The sequence below is a fragment of the Salvia miltiorrhiza genome, chromosome 7, assembly GCF_028751815.1.
Source record: "Salvia miltiorrhiza cultivar Shanhuang (shh) chromosome 7, IMPLAD_Smil_shh, whole genome shotgun sequence".
NCBI classification, from domain to species: domain Eukaryota; kingdom Viridiplantae; phylum Streptophyta; class Magnoliopsida; order Lamiales; family Lamiaceae; genus Salvia; species Salvia miltiorrhiza.
In genome coordinates, this window is record NC_080393.1 from 1,912,430 (window position 1) to 1,929,654 (window position 17,225).

At 35.0% G+C, this 17,225-nt stretch overlaps 1 protein-coding gene across 1 annotated transcript in view; it reads left to right on the plus strand.

Moving 5' to 3' along the window:
• The window catches only part of LOC130991483 (phosphatidylinositol/phosphatidylcholine transfer protein SFH6-like), a 52,303-nt gene that overhangs the window by 32,840 nt on the left and 2,238 nt on the right, over positions 1-17,225 (plus strand). The window contains exons 2-3 of the mRNA XM_057915737.1: positions 16,443-16,658; positions 16,732-16,849. Of these exons, the coding sequence (XP_057771720.1) occupies positions 16,560-16,658; positions 16,732-16,849 (217 nt within the window). The 5' untranslated portion in view covers positions 16,443-16,559. The remainder of the gene's footprint in view (positions 1-16,442; positions 16,659-16,731; positions 16,850-17,225) is intronic.

Consider the following 17,225-nt stretch of genomic DNA (forward strand, 5'->3'; position numbering starts at 1 on the left):
GGTCGTTAAAACCCAAAAATCGGTCGTTAATATTATTAACGACCGATTTAACGACCGATTTTTTCGGTCGTTGTTTGCATCGTCGCCCGAGTTTTAACGACCGTTTTTTCGGTCGTTAAATTTAACGATCGATTTTTTATTTTTAACGACCGAAATTTCGGTCGTTAAAAAGAGAAAAAAAATAAAAAATATAAATAAAAAAAATTATTTTTTTTTATTTTTTTTTAATTAACGACCGAAATTTTATTTTTAACGACCGAATTTTCGGTCGTTAAAAATTAATAAAAAAAAAAAAAATTTTCGAAAAAAATATTTTTTTTTTCGAATTTTTTTTTTTTTTTTTTTTTTTTTTATATCTTTGTATCCCACAAGTATTTTTAGTGATTTCTAATGTATTTTGACCTTAATTGCATACCATTTGACGAACTTCCCAGTAGGTCACCCATCTTACTTGTGCTCTAAGTCAAGCACGCTTAACCTTGGAGTTCCTTTCGAGTAGTCACCAGTACAGAACACTCGTATTATTGATATATATAGTACCTATTAATTCATTTAAACTCTAATTCAATATAAAATATCATTAATCATTCATAACCTTATAATATGTCGAGATAATATAAAATATCATTAAACATTTACGATAAATATACGATCGAATTAAAAATAATAAAAAAATAATATTATCGTAATTAAATAAATAAAAGAAAACATGAGTATGAAAAATAATAATCGTATACAACAATAATTCAGAAAATCTAATAAGTCTAATAATTTATTATAATAAATCTAATAATTTATTATTATTTGAAAATAATGATTAAATAATTAAATAATAAAAATAATTTGAAAATAATAAAAAAATAATTAAATATTTATATATAATCGAAAAATAATTAAATAGAAAATTAATAAAAAATAATTAAATTTGTAAAATAATTAAAAATAATATTAAATAGAAAATTAATAAAAAATAATTAAATAGAAATAGAAAAATAAAAATAAAATAATAATCAAAAAATAATAATTAAATAATTAATTATTTCTATAGAAAATAATAATTAAATAATAATCGAAAAATAATAATTAAATAATTAAAAATAATCTCCATAATTTGAAAATAATAATTAAATAGAAAATTAATAAAAAATAATTAAATATTTATATATAATCGAAAAATAAAAATAAATAAAAATATAAATGAACTTTAAAATTTTTTAAAATTTTAAAAATAATATTAACGACCGATTATTCGGTCGTTAATAAACAAAATAAATAAATAAATAAATTAAAATAAATAAAAAATAAATAAAAAATAAAAAATAAATAAAAATAATTTTAACGACCGAAAAATTCGGTCTTTAAAAAAATAATTAAAAAAAATATTTTTTTTATTTTAAAAATATTATAAAAATAAAAAAATAATAAAAAAATTAAAAAAAATAAAAAAATAATATTAACGACCGAATAATTCGGTCGTTAAAAAATTAATTTTTTTTTTCAAAAATTTTTTTTTTATTTTTTTTAAAAAAATATTTTTTAATAAAAAAAATAAAAAAAATATATATTAACGACCGAATTTTCGGTCGTTAAAATTAAAAAAATAATTAAAATAAAAAAAAATAATTTTTACGACCGAAAATTCGGTCGTTAAGAAAAATTAAATATTAAAATATTAAAATAATAATTAGCGACCGAATTTTCGGTCGTTAAAAAATAAAAAAAATTAAAAAATAAAATCGGTCGTTAAACGGTCGTAAATCGGTCGTTAAGGCCGCAAAATTAACGACCGAAAATTTCGGTCGTTAATTTCGGTCGTTAAAGGCGCAGTTTCTTGTAGTGTGAGGACCTGGTGGCCAGTGGGCTAAGTCTCAGCAGCAATCATAATGTAGACATTGATTTTATTTTATTTTATTTTATTTTATTTTTATTTTATTTATTTACCTTTTCCACCATCATTGCATAAGCCAACAGTCAAAATATATAGGTCCTATAACTGGAAAAATATTTATGTTAATGATTTTGTGGACAACTTTTGATTGGTTAATTTGCTACACTATTTACTTTGTCACAATGATTTACTTCCTCCGTCACGCCCAAGATGCTACATATTTCTTTTCGGGCCGTTCCAACGAAGATGCTACATTTCTATATTTGGCAAAAACAAGAAATTTTAAATACTTAATTAACACTAATTAAGCATTTTTTTTATTACCTTCTCTCTCCTACTTTATTAATTTATTACCTTCTATTTCTTACTTTATCACTTTATTACTTTCTATCTCTTACTTTATCACTTTATTATTACACACTTAAAATATTAATCTACAACTCCTTAAATCCCGTGCCAAAAAGCAAATGTAGCGTTTTGGCCGAGACGAATGGTGTATTTTATAGCCATCCTTTTATAACTTTTCTCGAGAATATTTTTCCAACTTTTTTGTGGAAGAATTTAGCAACGGTTATATCTCTCGAAAAAGAAAAGAAACGAGAGTAAATAAATCAAAAGAAAAAGGGAAATTGGGTTTTTGATGAGTGGTGTTTCCACACTTGTTTGGTTATTAATTTCACTTTCAATACAACGTTAAAAAAAAATAGACAAAATGATTTTTATCTTTTTCTTGCCTGTCATGCTTGACAGACCAACCAAAACCACCACTAACTAACCAACTAAAACTAGTGGGTTTTTTTTTTGCGAGTGGAAATTAATAATAAAAAAAGGAAAATAGGATAATATAAAATTTGAGTTTTATCTCAAGTTTCCTTATGAATTTTATGGAAACTATCTTTTGTTATAACTTGAGTTCCTCTATTTAATTGATAGTCTGAATAACTGAATTCCTTATATAGTTTCTATCATCTTTTTTTTGTTAGTTAATCCTTTAAAAGACTATTTTGATCATCTTTATTTAAATTAATAATATGGGCATACCGATTGAGTGTTCAGAGCTCAGCCGCCGTCCCAGATCTGCCGCTTCTCATAACAGATCTGTGAGTGTTGTCTCCTCTCAACTCTCAAGCTTTCGTCGATCCAGACAGCCACAGCCCAGCCGTTGACCACAGACAAAGCCCAGCAGTCAACCTCCGCACGCATCGCCAGAGCTCAGCCGCCGACCTTCGTGCGCACCGCCAGCCGCCGTCCCAGATCTGCCGCTTCCCATAACAGATCTGCCGCCTCCCAATCGAGTGAGTGATCTGTTGTAAAGCATCCCATGGCTATTTGAGGTTGATGAACTGTGATTATGCTAAATATGGATGTGAACTGAATTGAGTGCTTGAGATAACAAATTACCTCGATTGTGTTCAACTGATTGGTTGTTGTTGGAGTTGAGTGAATGGTGATGACAGATTGTTGGTAAATGATAATGGCAGAATAGTTCCAATTTAAGAGATGGGAGATGAGGTATGGAGAGAGGTGAGGAGACGAGGGGTGGTGAGGACCGGACAAGATGGGATGGTGAAGAAGCAGTTAAACCAAAAGACTCAAAGGTTTTCGAAACATTGGAAAGAAAGAGACGAGAATGAAGCAAAAAGAGTTACATTCTTTTTCAACAACATTCCAGAAGAATGTAGCTTCGATTTTTTGAGGAGAAAGTTCGGTTCCGTGAGAGAACCGACAGACATCTTTTGTCCAAGAAAGAGAGACAAAAAAGGGAAACCTTTCGGTTTTGTTCGCTTCGAAGATGTGGAAGATAGGGACGGTTTGCTAGTGCAGTTGAATAAGTTGTGGATTGGGAGCTATAAAATTAGGGTGTTCAAACCGAGATTCGAGAGAGAAGTGAAGGTCCAAGGAAGTAAAGGGAAGGGAATAAAATCTGACGCAGGTAGAAAGCCGGAAAAGCATAAGCTCGTGCATGCCGCAAAAAGGATGATGGGGGTTTCTTTTAAGGAGGTACTCACTGGATCCAAAGAAGGAGAGTCAGGACTTTCAGATTTGCTTCAGTTTAAAACTTCGGATGAGGAAACACGATGGCTAGATGGAGCTTTCACGGGTTTCATCAAAAATGAGTTCTTGTGGGAAGAGATTAATGAGGAAATCAATAGTGAAAGTGCTGGCAAACTGAAAGTGACGACGATGGGAGGAAATTTGGTGTTGATTCGTAGTGTCTGCGACGCGCCAACAGAAAAAGTTTTAACGGAGATGGATGAATGGAGTGAGTTCTGGTTTCAATGGAAGAGGAAATGGAACGTTGTGGATGTGTTTCAACAACGAGTTGTGTGGACGAGGTGGGCCGGGATTCCACTACATGCATGGAATCCTCGTTTCTTTGAGTTGGCAACTGCAAAGTTCGGTCGGGTGTTGAAGATGCATGAGAAGACGAAAGAAAAAGAAAAATTGGATGTTGCTTTGATTCAAATATCCACGGGCCTTAGATCCATTGATCAAGTGACGGAGTGTTGTATTAATGGAGCAAGGTTCACGTTTCGCATTGAGGAAATTCACGAGAATCCTTTCACTTCCATGATCGGAGAGTCGGAGCTCGAGGATTCGGGGTCGGATTCGGGATGGACGAGCGGGGATGATTCCATGGATCCGGCATCTGCAACCTTCGGAGATCGGAACGAGAGCGGTGAAAGGGATGGTGATGTTTCGGTTCTCCAAGAAATCATCGTTCCGTCTCCTTTGTTCCAAACCGTTGAAGACACGTTTGTTGAGGAAACTAATTTTGAGGGGGCGGTGAAGGGAGGATCGAAAATGCTTTTAAATTTGGTTGAGGTCGAAGGTGAGACTCAGCCATTCGTTAAGGATGGGCAGATGGACTGCCACGCTTTTCAAAGTCCAAATCAGATTTTGGAGGAACAGAATTGGACCGACTTTCAGAATGTACAGGAAAAAAGTCCAACTGGTGGCTTTACTGGTGTTTCTCTTGATGGGCCACGAAGAAGCGTTTATGAGGGAGGTCCTACTTTAATGTCGACCCAAGCGCAAGGAGAGAATAGATGCCCTATTCCGGAAAGGGAAGAAGCCGATTCAGTTGTGTACAGTGATTGTCAAGGTGCCAAAAATGTGGTGGAGGACAAGGCGTGGAATGAGGAAGGGCAAAGGATCGAAGTCAACGAGCTTCAGATATTAAGCTCTGAGGAACAAAGTCGTTCAAAGCAAAGCAAAAGGTATTCAAAGCAAAGCAAAAGGTTTGGTGAACAAAATTCAAAAGGAAAAAAAGGGAGAGAAAAGAAAAAGAATAGAGCCAGGGAGAAAGAGAAATGGGAACACTTCATTTCAGATTTAGAGCCAATTGATGGAAGGGGGGGAGGAAGTGGCAGAGCAGGAAAGACAGGGGGAGAACGAAGAAGGGCATGAGACGACAGTTGGGGAGCAAATTTCAGGTCAGCAGATCTGGGATTTTGGAAAGAAGATCGGGCTTTCAAGTCAAATTCCAGACGAAGATGTTGCTCGACAGATTGAGGCGCAAGGTAATTTTCTTTCTTGCGTAAATGCTAGGAGTATTTTGAGGAATGTTTAATGAATTTGTTATCTTATAACATTCGGGGCTTGGGGAGTGTTGCGAAGCAGAGAGATGTTACTGATTTGGTGAAAGGGCAGAAGATCGATTTTTGTTGCTTGCAGGAGACAAAGATGGAGGTGTTCAGGGATTTGTTTTGTAAATCTTGGTGGGGGTCTAATTATACAGACAGAGCGATTAGGAATTCGGAGGGAAGGGCAGGAGGAATTGTATGCTTGTGGAATAGGGAGGTTTTCGAAGCTTCTAGTACGTGGGATTTACCGGGGGCGGTGGTGGTGAATGGTAGGTACAAGGAGGGTGATATTTTATGTTGCATCATCAACGTGTACGCACCAGTCGGCACAGGGGATAAGCGGATCTTGTGGGATGTCTTAAGCTCAATTGTGGAACAAAATACGGATAGGAGTGTATGTATGTATCTTGGGCGACTTTAACTCAGTTAGGAGGAGGGATGAACGTGTGGGCAGTGGGGAGACGTTTTGCGCGGCTGATGCAAGAAGTTTTGAAGAATTTATTCAGGGGAACGATTTGGAGGAAATTAAAACTCAAGGCCGGAAGTTTACTTGGCACAAACCAAATGGAAAGTGCAAGAGTAAGATTGATCGCTTCCTCGTTAATGAGAATTGGCTGGCTGCTTGGGAACGGACGTCGGCACGAGGACTTCAACGTTCAATTTCGGATCACTGTCCGATTATTCTCACTACAAGATCGGAGGATTGGGGACCAAGACCTTTTCGGTTCCTCAATGCATGGGTGAATCATTCGGAGTTCGAGGAGATGGTCAAGCAGGTTTGGACAGGGACTAAGGTGGGGGGATGGAGATTTTTTGAGGTTAAGGAGAAACTAAAGAAACTAAAAGAGGCCTTGAAGGTGTGGAATCGGACATCTTTCGGTGAGATTGATCACAAAATTAAAGAACTTCAGAAGGAACTTCAAGAGAAAGATAAGGTGGACGAACAGAGAGGTCTTCAAGAATCAGAGGTGATTAAGAGAAATGAGATTCAAGCCCTGCTCTCCCTTCAACTGAAGAATAAACAGATGATGCTGCAACAGAAAGCCAAAATCAAATGGCTCAAAGAGGGAGACATTAATTCGGGTTTTTTCCATAGGGCAATTCGTGGGAGACGTGTTAAAAACGAGATTGGCGGAATGCTCTTTGATAACTCGTGGATATCTAAACCGGAAGAGGTTAAAGCAAGAGTGAGAAATCATTTTGAAGCTTTTTTCAAAAGGAATGAACGACTGATGCCCGATTTCCCCCTGGACTTCATGAGGAGGAAAATTTCAAATGACGAGAGGCAGTGGCTGATCAGGGATTTTGATCTGGACGAGATTAAAGAAGCAGTTTGGAGCTGTAGTGGAGACAAGAGTCCGGGACCCGATGGATTTAACTTCACATTCTGGAGAGCGGCGTGGCACGTGGTTAAAGAGGACTTACTCCAGGTTTTGAAGGAATTTCATGAAAGCGGCAAAATACCGAAAGGTGGTAACGCCTCTTTTATTGTTTTGATTCCGAAGAAAGAAGGGGCTGGGTCGCTCGATGATTTTCGCCCAATTTCTCTTATCACTAGCTTGTTCAAAATTGTGGCTAAAATCCTGGCTGAGAGATTGAAGAGGGTTATGGGGTCGATCATTTCCGATAATCAAAGTGCTTTTGTCAAGGGTAGCTTCATCCTAGATGGGGTGGTTATCCTGAATGAAGCTATTTTTGAGGCAAAAAAGAAGAGAGTGGGCCGTATTTTCTTCAAGATTGACTTCGCAAAAGCATACGACTCTGTGCAATGGGATTTCTTGGATATGCTTCTAGATCGACTTAACTTTGACGGAGTTTGGAGGAAGTGGATTAAAGGGTGTCTGGAATCTGGAATGGCAAGTGTATTGGTGAACGGGTCATCGACGGGAGAATTCAAAATGGAGAGAGGTTTGAGACAGGGTGACCCATTGTCACCTTTCCTGTTCCTTATCGTGGCGGAAGGCCTTAACGAGTTCATTGAAAGAGCAACGGAGAGGCAGTTCCTGGTCCCGGCGAAGATTGGCAAGGATAAAGTGCCCATTTCACATCTACAGTACGCGGACGATACTATATTCTTGTTGGAGGCAGATGACAAGAATATGGAGAGCGTAAAAAAACTCCTGATTCTCTTTCAGTTCGCCTCGGGTTTAGCTGTAAATTTCGACAAAAGTTGTCTTCTGACAGTGGGAGTGGATGAGGCAGTTGAGAGGAGATGGGCATCGCTCCTCATGTGCAAGATCGGTTCCTTTCCGTGCAACTACTTGGGTACTAAAGTGGGGGGGCGCAGCAATGGTGTTGGAGATTGGAAGTTTTTGATTGAAAAAGTTTCAAACAAAGTGGCAAGCTGGAAGAAGAGACACCTTTCATTGGCAGGGCGAATTACTCTAGTCAAGTCGGTGTTGCAATCCATCCCGGTATATCAATTATCCCTCGCTTTCATACCTAAAGCGGTGATTAAGGAACTTAATTCACTGTTCACCAAATTTTTGTGGGGAGGAGGCACACAGATGGGGGGTATCACTTGGTTCAAGTGGAATGCCTTGTGCCTAAACAAGGATTCAGGAGGTCTGGGGTTTCGGAATATCGATTGGTTTAATCAGGTCCTGTTAAGTAAGTGGCTCTGGAGATTTTTAGGGGAGGGGAAAGCTCTGTGGGTAAGGGTGATCAAATCGATTTATGGGGGGCTAGTGTGGGGGGAAGGGGGTGAATGTTCGGTGGCGGGAAGAGGTGGACAGAAAGGGTGGTGGCAGAAAATTGTGGATAAGGTAGGAGGAAGGAGAGATCGGTGGTTCATCAATAATTTGAGGCGAAGAATTGGGGATGGGCTTGATACCAGCTTTTGGGAGGATGTGTGGGCGGTTGACAAACCCCTTAAGTTTGTGTTTCCGAGACTGTATAATTTGAGCCTGAACAAGAAAAGGCTGGTTGGTGAAAGTGGATTTTGGGAAGGAGGGTCGTGGGTGTGGAGGGTGGAGTGGAGGAGGGAGTTAAGGGAGAGGGAGAAAGGGTTTGCGGAGGATCTCCAGTTGGTTATAGCTGATTTTGTTCCTTGTGTAGATGTAATAGACGGATGGAACTGGAAGGCGACACCAGATGGATGCTTCACAATCAAGTCGGCATATGAAATTGTGGCAAAAACAAGAGAGGAGCAACAAGTTTTACCTTTGGAGATGGCAAAGGTTTGGAAGGCCCCAACACCAAATAAAGCCAAGGTGACGGCATGGAGATGTCTTAGAAACAGATTGGCAACATGTGATAATCTGAGTAGAAGAAATGTCCAGATCAGCGTGGAGGAGAGATGGTGCAATGCCTGTGTTTCTAGTGAGGAAACGACGGAACACCTGTTCCTCTATTGTCCTAAAGCAGCGGCGGTGTGGGACCAGATCTTTCAATGGCTTGACATCAAAACGGCAAATCCGAGAGGTATTTTTCAACACTTCATTTCTTTCATTGCGGCTGGAAAAAAGAAGAGAGAAAGAAGACTGCTTAAAGCTTTGTGGGTGGGAACAGTGTGGTTGCTCTGGGAAAGCAGGAATGATAGTCGTTTCCGGGACAAGGCTTGGGATATTGATAGACTTGTTTTACAGATTAAGGGGAGACTTTGGAGTTGGAACGAGGCCTACAAAATCGTGGAGTTAGGAATTACTTTTACTTCTTGGTGTTCCAAAGACTTCAAACTTGTTTTGTTGTTTTGATTGGCATTCCTGATGCCTTGATCCCTTTTCTTTTAATAAAATTTTTACTTTACTGATCAAAAAAAAAAAAAATGGGCATACCGATTGAGTGATCGATTATTTTTGATGAAAAATGACACATATTATTCTTGAAAATAAATTATACTATTTCGAGTAGACTAGATAGTTGACTTTCAACTGCAAAAGGCATTATTTTAGTTAAAGACAAAAGAGGAAACCAACGGATCAATATTTAAACAAGTGCTAACAATTGTGACATTTTGTCAAAACAAACCTTTTTGCCTTTTGCATCCAAAGGTTTTTGCAAATAATAGGATCTGACATGTTAATACACAAAATTTTAAATTATGTATATAAATTTTAATTTTGGTTTGACAATTACATATAAGATATATGAATTTAAAATACGAATGACCGTACATAATACTTTATTTTATACCTCAAAAAAAAAAAAAAAATACTTTATTTTAGTTTTTTTACACACAAAATGTTAGCTTTTAGTAAAATAATATATACATATATTTATATATTAAAGTATTATTTGTAGAAATTATATGCATGAATGATATAAATTTAATGCATAAGCTATATATGCTTTTAGATAGTAATTATAGACTATACACATACTTTGCATGCAAACACAAATAATATTATACAAAAATCTCTCTCTGGCAAAAGATCATTAATTGGTTCAAGTCCCACTGACATTTTGTGTGTTGTAATTTTCATTTGTTTGATTATTTGATCTAGTGTATACTAATTTATCTATTGATTTGTGAGTAGATTGATTAATAAATTGTACTCCCTCTATCCCACAAATCTTGACACGTATTTTTTTTAGGCCGTCCCACGAATCTTGACACATTTCCAAAAAATGTAATAATTATTACATTTTCTCTCCTACTTTATCACTTTTATTATCTTCTCAATCCTACTTTATCACTTTTATACTTTATTACCTACACACTTAAAACACTAATCTACAATTTCTTAATTCCCATGCCGAAACCAAACGTGTCAAGATTCGTGGGACGGAGGGAGTAATATATATTCAATTTCATAATATATATCCAAAAGGTAATATACTACTATCAAATCAAAGTATTAAGGGTTGATTTTAAGCAAATTAAATGTAGCAAGACCGAGTATATCATAATTTGCCTAGTTCAAGTTAAGTCATAATCAAGATGGAGGAAAGCAAACAAAGAGGTCCCGCCACTTCAGTGATTTGGCTTATTTCCACCATTTAATCAAAGCTAGCTTACTTAACGACATTTTTAAAATAAATAAATAATAAATAAATGGCCTTTCACAGTTGAGCTAGCATCATTAGATTAGTGATAAAGATATGCACAACGCATAATGAAAAACAATTCATCAATGCTTATAATTTGGTTGAAATTTAATTTAAATAAAGCAATGATTAGACTATGATATGATGGAGAAATTAGAAGTCGTGCTGTGAAAAGTGGTGTTCAAATTTTGAAACCAATATTAGGGCAGGTAAGGATGAATCTAAGTATCTAACCTTATTGCACACTCGGCCACGTGATTGAGATTTTTCAACGTCGAGTAAGAAAATCATATATACATACTTAATATTTTGATCAATATACAAAATTCAATCTCTCACTTCTCAATTAAAAAAATAAAAAATAAAAATTACATAAATTTATATTTAAATTTTAGGATACAATGTCATATTTTCTTTTTTCACATATAAATGTATAAGTGTTTCTATTTGAATATTTTAACAAGAGCACATTCTTATACATTAGGATGCACAATGAATTTATTATAATTTAATTTTAATTTTAATTAATAAATTTGAATTGAAAATTAGTACTATTAAATATTACTCCATCTGTCCACGAAAATATGTCCTAATTAAGGGAGGACGACACGAGTTTTAAAATAGTTGTTTATTTAGTGAGTGGAGAGCTTCACAAATTAAAAAATGATGTCCATGAATGATAAAAAAAAAGGGTTAGAACATATTTTCGTTGACGAATGAAAAACAGTAAATTAGGACCTATTTTCGTGAACGAAATAAGTAATTAAAATTCTAATTTAAAACTAATTAACTAGCAATTAGTGCGGATCGCCTGCACAAGAATTTTATTGTTTTAACATTATACCATAAACTATTTTCGCACAATATCGAAAATAGTTACTATATATGTATGTCGATCCCTACAATAATCATTTGGGTTTTATCTTAAATATTTGTTACTACCATTTATAGTGTATACAAAAAAATTATCGGTATTGATTAGGAACTCACGAAGTCGATACTCCACTAATTACATAACTCCAAGATAACTTTTGGAAATTTAGAAGTTAGGAAAATGGAATTGCAAGGGAATCTACATCTTTCAATGTGGACAAATAAAAGAAATATTCACAAACAACTGCTTTAGTATTACTTGTTTAATCCTCTCAATGAACCTTGTCCCTTTATTTTTCTACTCTCGGGAAACTCCAAATTAACGTCCTAAAATGTGCTTATTTAATTAACCACGTCAAACCTCATTAATTAATCTAAATTAATTGGAAGATACCCCACCCACATGTATTTGTACTTAATTTTCCCGGTTTTATGTGGATAGTGTTCCTACTTTTTTTGTGGATAGTGGGTCTATTTGCATGTGGTTATTTTACAACCTTTGTGTGGTATATATAAAAAAATATATATCGTTTGAGTGTTGGTTGCTTATTTGATTATATATATTAGTATCTCTTGTAATTATATATAAAAAAAATAAAAAAAATTATGGATTGTTTCCTCAATATTTATTGTGAAATTTCTATAGGTTGGTATTCTTAATCAAGAATTTATCCGAATAAAGTTTAGTGTGTAATCATCAAATGCGATTTGTTTTAAATTTTAACCGAAATTAATTGTCATTTAATTTAGACTTCTTTATTTTACTTCCAAATTTACCCTACTTTCCAACTCACAAGCATATTCTCCCTCATCATTTTGCGCACTAAATTAACCATTTTTAATAATCATGTTTTTTTTTCCTATTTAATCTATATAAAAACAATGGTGTAACGTTGTATTGACTTTAGGGCTTCGAAATCTACCACGAGGGGTAGGCAGTAGGCACCTCGATAATTATGCATAGAGTTGTTTCGTAATTATCTGACACGTGGGGAATGTCTGATACTATTATGGCTTGGTTAAGTGCTAAATTAATTAATTATAGTATTAATTGTTCGTATTTACCATAAAATGTGAAAATAATAATTGCATGTGCATGCAATAACTGGTCTTCGCCGTAATGAGAACGAAGTTGGACATAGTTTCAACTATCGAAGTGTTGACTAATTAATGAATGCTATTTATGTTGTAATATTTTTTTAAACGTCCAAATGTTGTCGTTGAAGTCTTGATTAATATGAACATAAGAAACTTGAGCTTACAGCTTGAGTTTACAATGAAGTTTGAACAATATATTTATAGAAGTTGCGAAGTGAAGGGTAAAATAGTCATTTCTACTTTGTCCCCTTCCAGGATCTTCTCGTGTTTAATGTGAATGGATGACGTGGCCCGTCACTGTTGACGAGGATCTTCCCCCCAATGGTTAATTTCCAGCTGACCATATGTTATTACCATAACAGAATGTTAATTATGTCACTTTGTGCTGCATATAGTTCAGATCTACATCTATCATCCCAGAGTAAAAGTTCTTTTCCCCCTGCTTTGATTTGTGCCCTTTACTTAGATTATCCACAGTGGGGCTCGTGGAGTGGGATCGAGCGCGCCCAGCTCGCGCGATATATAGCGCCGCGATTCTTGTCCATGAGCTCCATGAACTAGGAAGAGGGGAGAGAGAGAGAGAGGCACATGCAAACACCGCTAGAGGCATGGGGCGAGCCGGGTTGTGAGGTGGGGCTCACATGCACAATGCATAGCTCGGTGATTCGGACGAAGTGGTCCACCTGCGAGCCGTAGATGTCGACCCATGACTGCAGATGCTCTTATACTCAGATTCGTGTTCTCGCATATCCTTGCTCTTGATTTTCTAATCAGATCTGCGCATTTCACGTGCCAAATATCATCCTCATCAAATGAATTTTTAAAAATAATTATCCGATCGTACGCAGAAACAACATAGTAAATAAAAGTACACACATATTCAATTGTGTTGAGCAATAGTATTAATCATAGGAAGGGAAAATAATAGTAGTAGTACAAAATAGCTCTTTATTTATTTAATTTATTTTATAAATATATAAAAGACCTTAAAAGTAAGTTTGGATTGGTGCATGACCACGAGAAAGCTATGAAGAAAATAGGTAAAATGAATATCAACAAAATCCACGAATACTTACATCGTATCCTCACCGAAATTGCGACAATAATAATAAGGTAGTCGCCAAATACATATATGTTCACGGGTTTTATTTTTTCCTAAATTGCTCTAACTTCATCATTACAATGTGACAATTTTCCCCTGCCTCTCACTGTTTAGTACAGCCAGATTCCTCTCTCTCTCGATTTTTTTTTCTTTTTTTCTACCATTTTGGTTTAGAAAATGAAAAAGTATCGTTGTCTGTGTTAGAGTAAACATATCAAGTTTGATTCGAATATAGCATGAAGAATTTGTGGGAATATACAAGTGGACAATAACATGCATTTAATAATAGATGAAGTACTATATTATATTTTAGAGAAGTTCCAAGAGCAAAAGTACTTATTTGAGCTTGTGCTATATATACAACTTAATGCAAGTTGGTGGATCTTTGACAATACTAGGCTATCATTGTAAGGAGGCGTTCGGTTTGAACGATAAAGCATAATTAATAAAATATTTGGCATGGATTGGACCTGTGATTGATAATTCGGTTCACATTTATCTTAAGGTGACAATATAATTAGTGTTAATAGGCAAAAATACCATGTTCTTATGCTCAGATTTAAGTGAGGAACCTATTTTACCATTTGATAATGATGGATTTGATTGATTTTTTGTGAAAGTCTTATACATTTGACCGATTTGACATCTATCAGTCAACAATTTGACAGCTAGCAGTCAAGAGTACATCTGACCGGTGTGTGGCTAGATCATCTGATCGTCCGAGCGGTCAGATGATTTTATCGGGCGATTAAATGATTTGAATGGCTAGATCATGTGATCGTTCGGTAAAATTATCTGATCGCCCGGTGAAATGATTTGACCGCCCAGGCTGTCAGATGATCTAACTACCCACCGATTAGATGTACTCTTGACTGATATCTAACAAATCGGTCAAATATATAAGACTTTCACAAAAAACTAATTAAGGGATATTTAAAGAATAGGACGTAGGAAAGTTATGTTTATAAAATAGAATATCTTTCATATATAACTTAAAGAATGTGCATTTTTAGTTTTCACCCATATAATTAATTACTAGCCTATTTTTTTGAAGGTTTAGAACTAGATTAAGTAAATTAAGAAAAGAAAAATAAAAAGGAATTGATTTTGACTAGTTCCGATTATACACCAATCATTTATATTTACGTACGACAAGTTGAACTAATATTTTAATTCATTTAACTATCAAGAACCACAATTTTAGAAGGGAAGACGTGTTAGATTTTCCAATTATAATATGTCTAAACCTTTCTGAGATACATTAACATCACCAGTAATTCTAGTATCACTTTAGCAACATACGACAACGTTTTGACTTTTGAGGTGCCCACCACCCTATGTTGCATAGGTACGGGGTGCGGATGCGGGGGCGATACGATACGAGTACGGGGATACGGGTTTTTAAAAATTATAGGGTGCGATTCGGCAAGGATACATCTAATTATTAAAATTTTATGATATATAATGCTTATAAAATATATACAATTTAAATTTTCTTAAATTAATTATATGTAATTTACATTTTATTTTACCCAAAAGTTAAGCACTTTCAATTATATAAGTTAATTGAGCAACAATATAACGATTCAAATATTATTAGTCCAATATATATGTCATAATTGAAAATAAAATTATCAAAATAACCTTGTGTAGGCCTTTCGTGCACAAGATACGTGAATTTCACCTATGGAATTTGCGAATCCGATTTATTTTTATAAATTATTTTAAAAGATAAGCCACGTGGCGAATCGGGTGCGAATCCGACGAGAATCCGAGAGAATCGCACCCTAAAAGAATTCGATTCGCCGTACATGCTAATTTTTGAAGAATCCATGCATCATAGCCACCACCTTTAGTATTATCATAACATCCTTAAAAATAAAAATCATATTTCGAGGGTGTTTTGGCTATGTCAGAGTGTTTAGTGAAATAAGCTTCTGAAGAGCTTATAAGCTTATTTAGTTTTAAAAATTTATAAGTTCTCTTTCTAATTAAAATTTCCATTTCTAACTTATATGTTCAATTATACAAACACTTTGACAAAACTCTTAAAAAACTACAGTTTACAAACTCTTGAAACATCTTATAAGCTCCAAGAGCTTATGAGCTATTTAAGATAAACTTAGCTAAACACTCTTTTCATTCGTCTACAAAGATAGGTTCTAATTTGTCATTTTCATATGTTCACGAAAATATGTCTTTAATCCCTTTTTGTCAGTAATGAATATCTTATATTCAATTAAAAATTACCTCTTCTTTAGTTGAGCCTTAGTTTTTCTCTTCAATTTTGAACAAATTAACTTATCCCATTAATCGAGGGGAGCATTATTTATCAACCTCACTCACACTTTCAAAAACAAAATACTTAAAAATCAATATCACCCATCTCCATCGATTTCAAACGTCAATCATGCATGTAGCTAGGTTAATCAAAAGGTAAATGATTACTGTATTATGATTATTATTCTCATAAATCACACAAAAATTCAAAAGTTATTCTTATCTCTTACCTCAAAAAGAAAAGTTATTCTTATCTCAAGATTATTTTTTTTATTTCCATTAGATTTGATTTCGTAATTAAATTTTTTTTAAAAAAAAAAAGCGAAAACGAATTTGGACATAAAAGGTAAAGTACGAAAACCGGTTCCATGCTGATTTTTGCTAATAAAAGGCAAAATCCAGACCAAAAAATGAGTGAGGTAATAATTAGAGGGGCAAAACCGGAAAAGCATGTAGTCCGACGTTTTCCGTTAGCCCTCCTCTCTCCACTTAACGGCTTCCGTCACGGCTATAAATACGGGCTCTTTTTTTCACTCACTCCATCGCTCTCATCACATCTCTCACACTCACTAGGTGTAAGAAAAACACACACACACAGCGAGAGAGAGCAGTGTTTGTTTAATTTGTTTGAAATGGTTGCGTGAAGAAGAAGAGTGGTATCTTTGTGTTTTCTTGATAGATTAATTAATTCAAAAGAAAAAATATATAGAAAAACGCAGCACACACAGTGATAAACATCATCATGGGAAGGAAGGAAAGCCAGCAACCCCAGAGAGAGAAACAGAGAGTTCAATCCGTCGTTGAGATTCTCAAGAAACAATCCCCTCTCACCATCAAACAGGTTTGCAATCTTAAATATTTCTTGTTTCAAGAAACACACACCAACACGTGTGTGTGTGTGTTTTTTTTTGCAGGAGAAGTTCTGCAGCAATGCCTGCGTTGAGAGGTTTCTGAAGGCGAAGGGAGAGAATGTGAAGAAAGCGGCTAAGCAAATGAGGGCTTCTCTTGCTTGGAGAGACTCCATTGGAACTGGTATGTTATGTTTCTCTCTCATCCCTCTCTCTCTCTTTACTTTAATTTTGAAGAATTTGTACTTCACAAAAACGCCTGTGTAACCGGTTAGACCGTGTAATCGGAGGTTCGAACGACACTACTTTAATATATTAACGAAGTGTCGTTTGTATGTTTAAGTAGTGTCATTTGAAACTCGGCACCACCTGTTTTTTCTTTTTGTTCACTAGTTTGAATTGAGAATCTTGCTTTTTTTTCCTTCCTTTATATTTTGAAAGTGGGTGTGTGTATGTAGCATGCAGTAAAGCAAAAATGGGACATGCTGAAATATTAATATTAATTTTTTTATTCTTATTCTCACTTATTTTAATGCAATTTTAATTTTGAATTTTTTGTA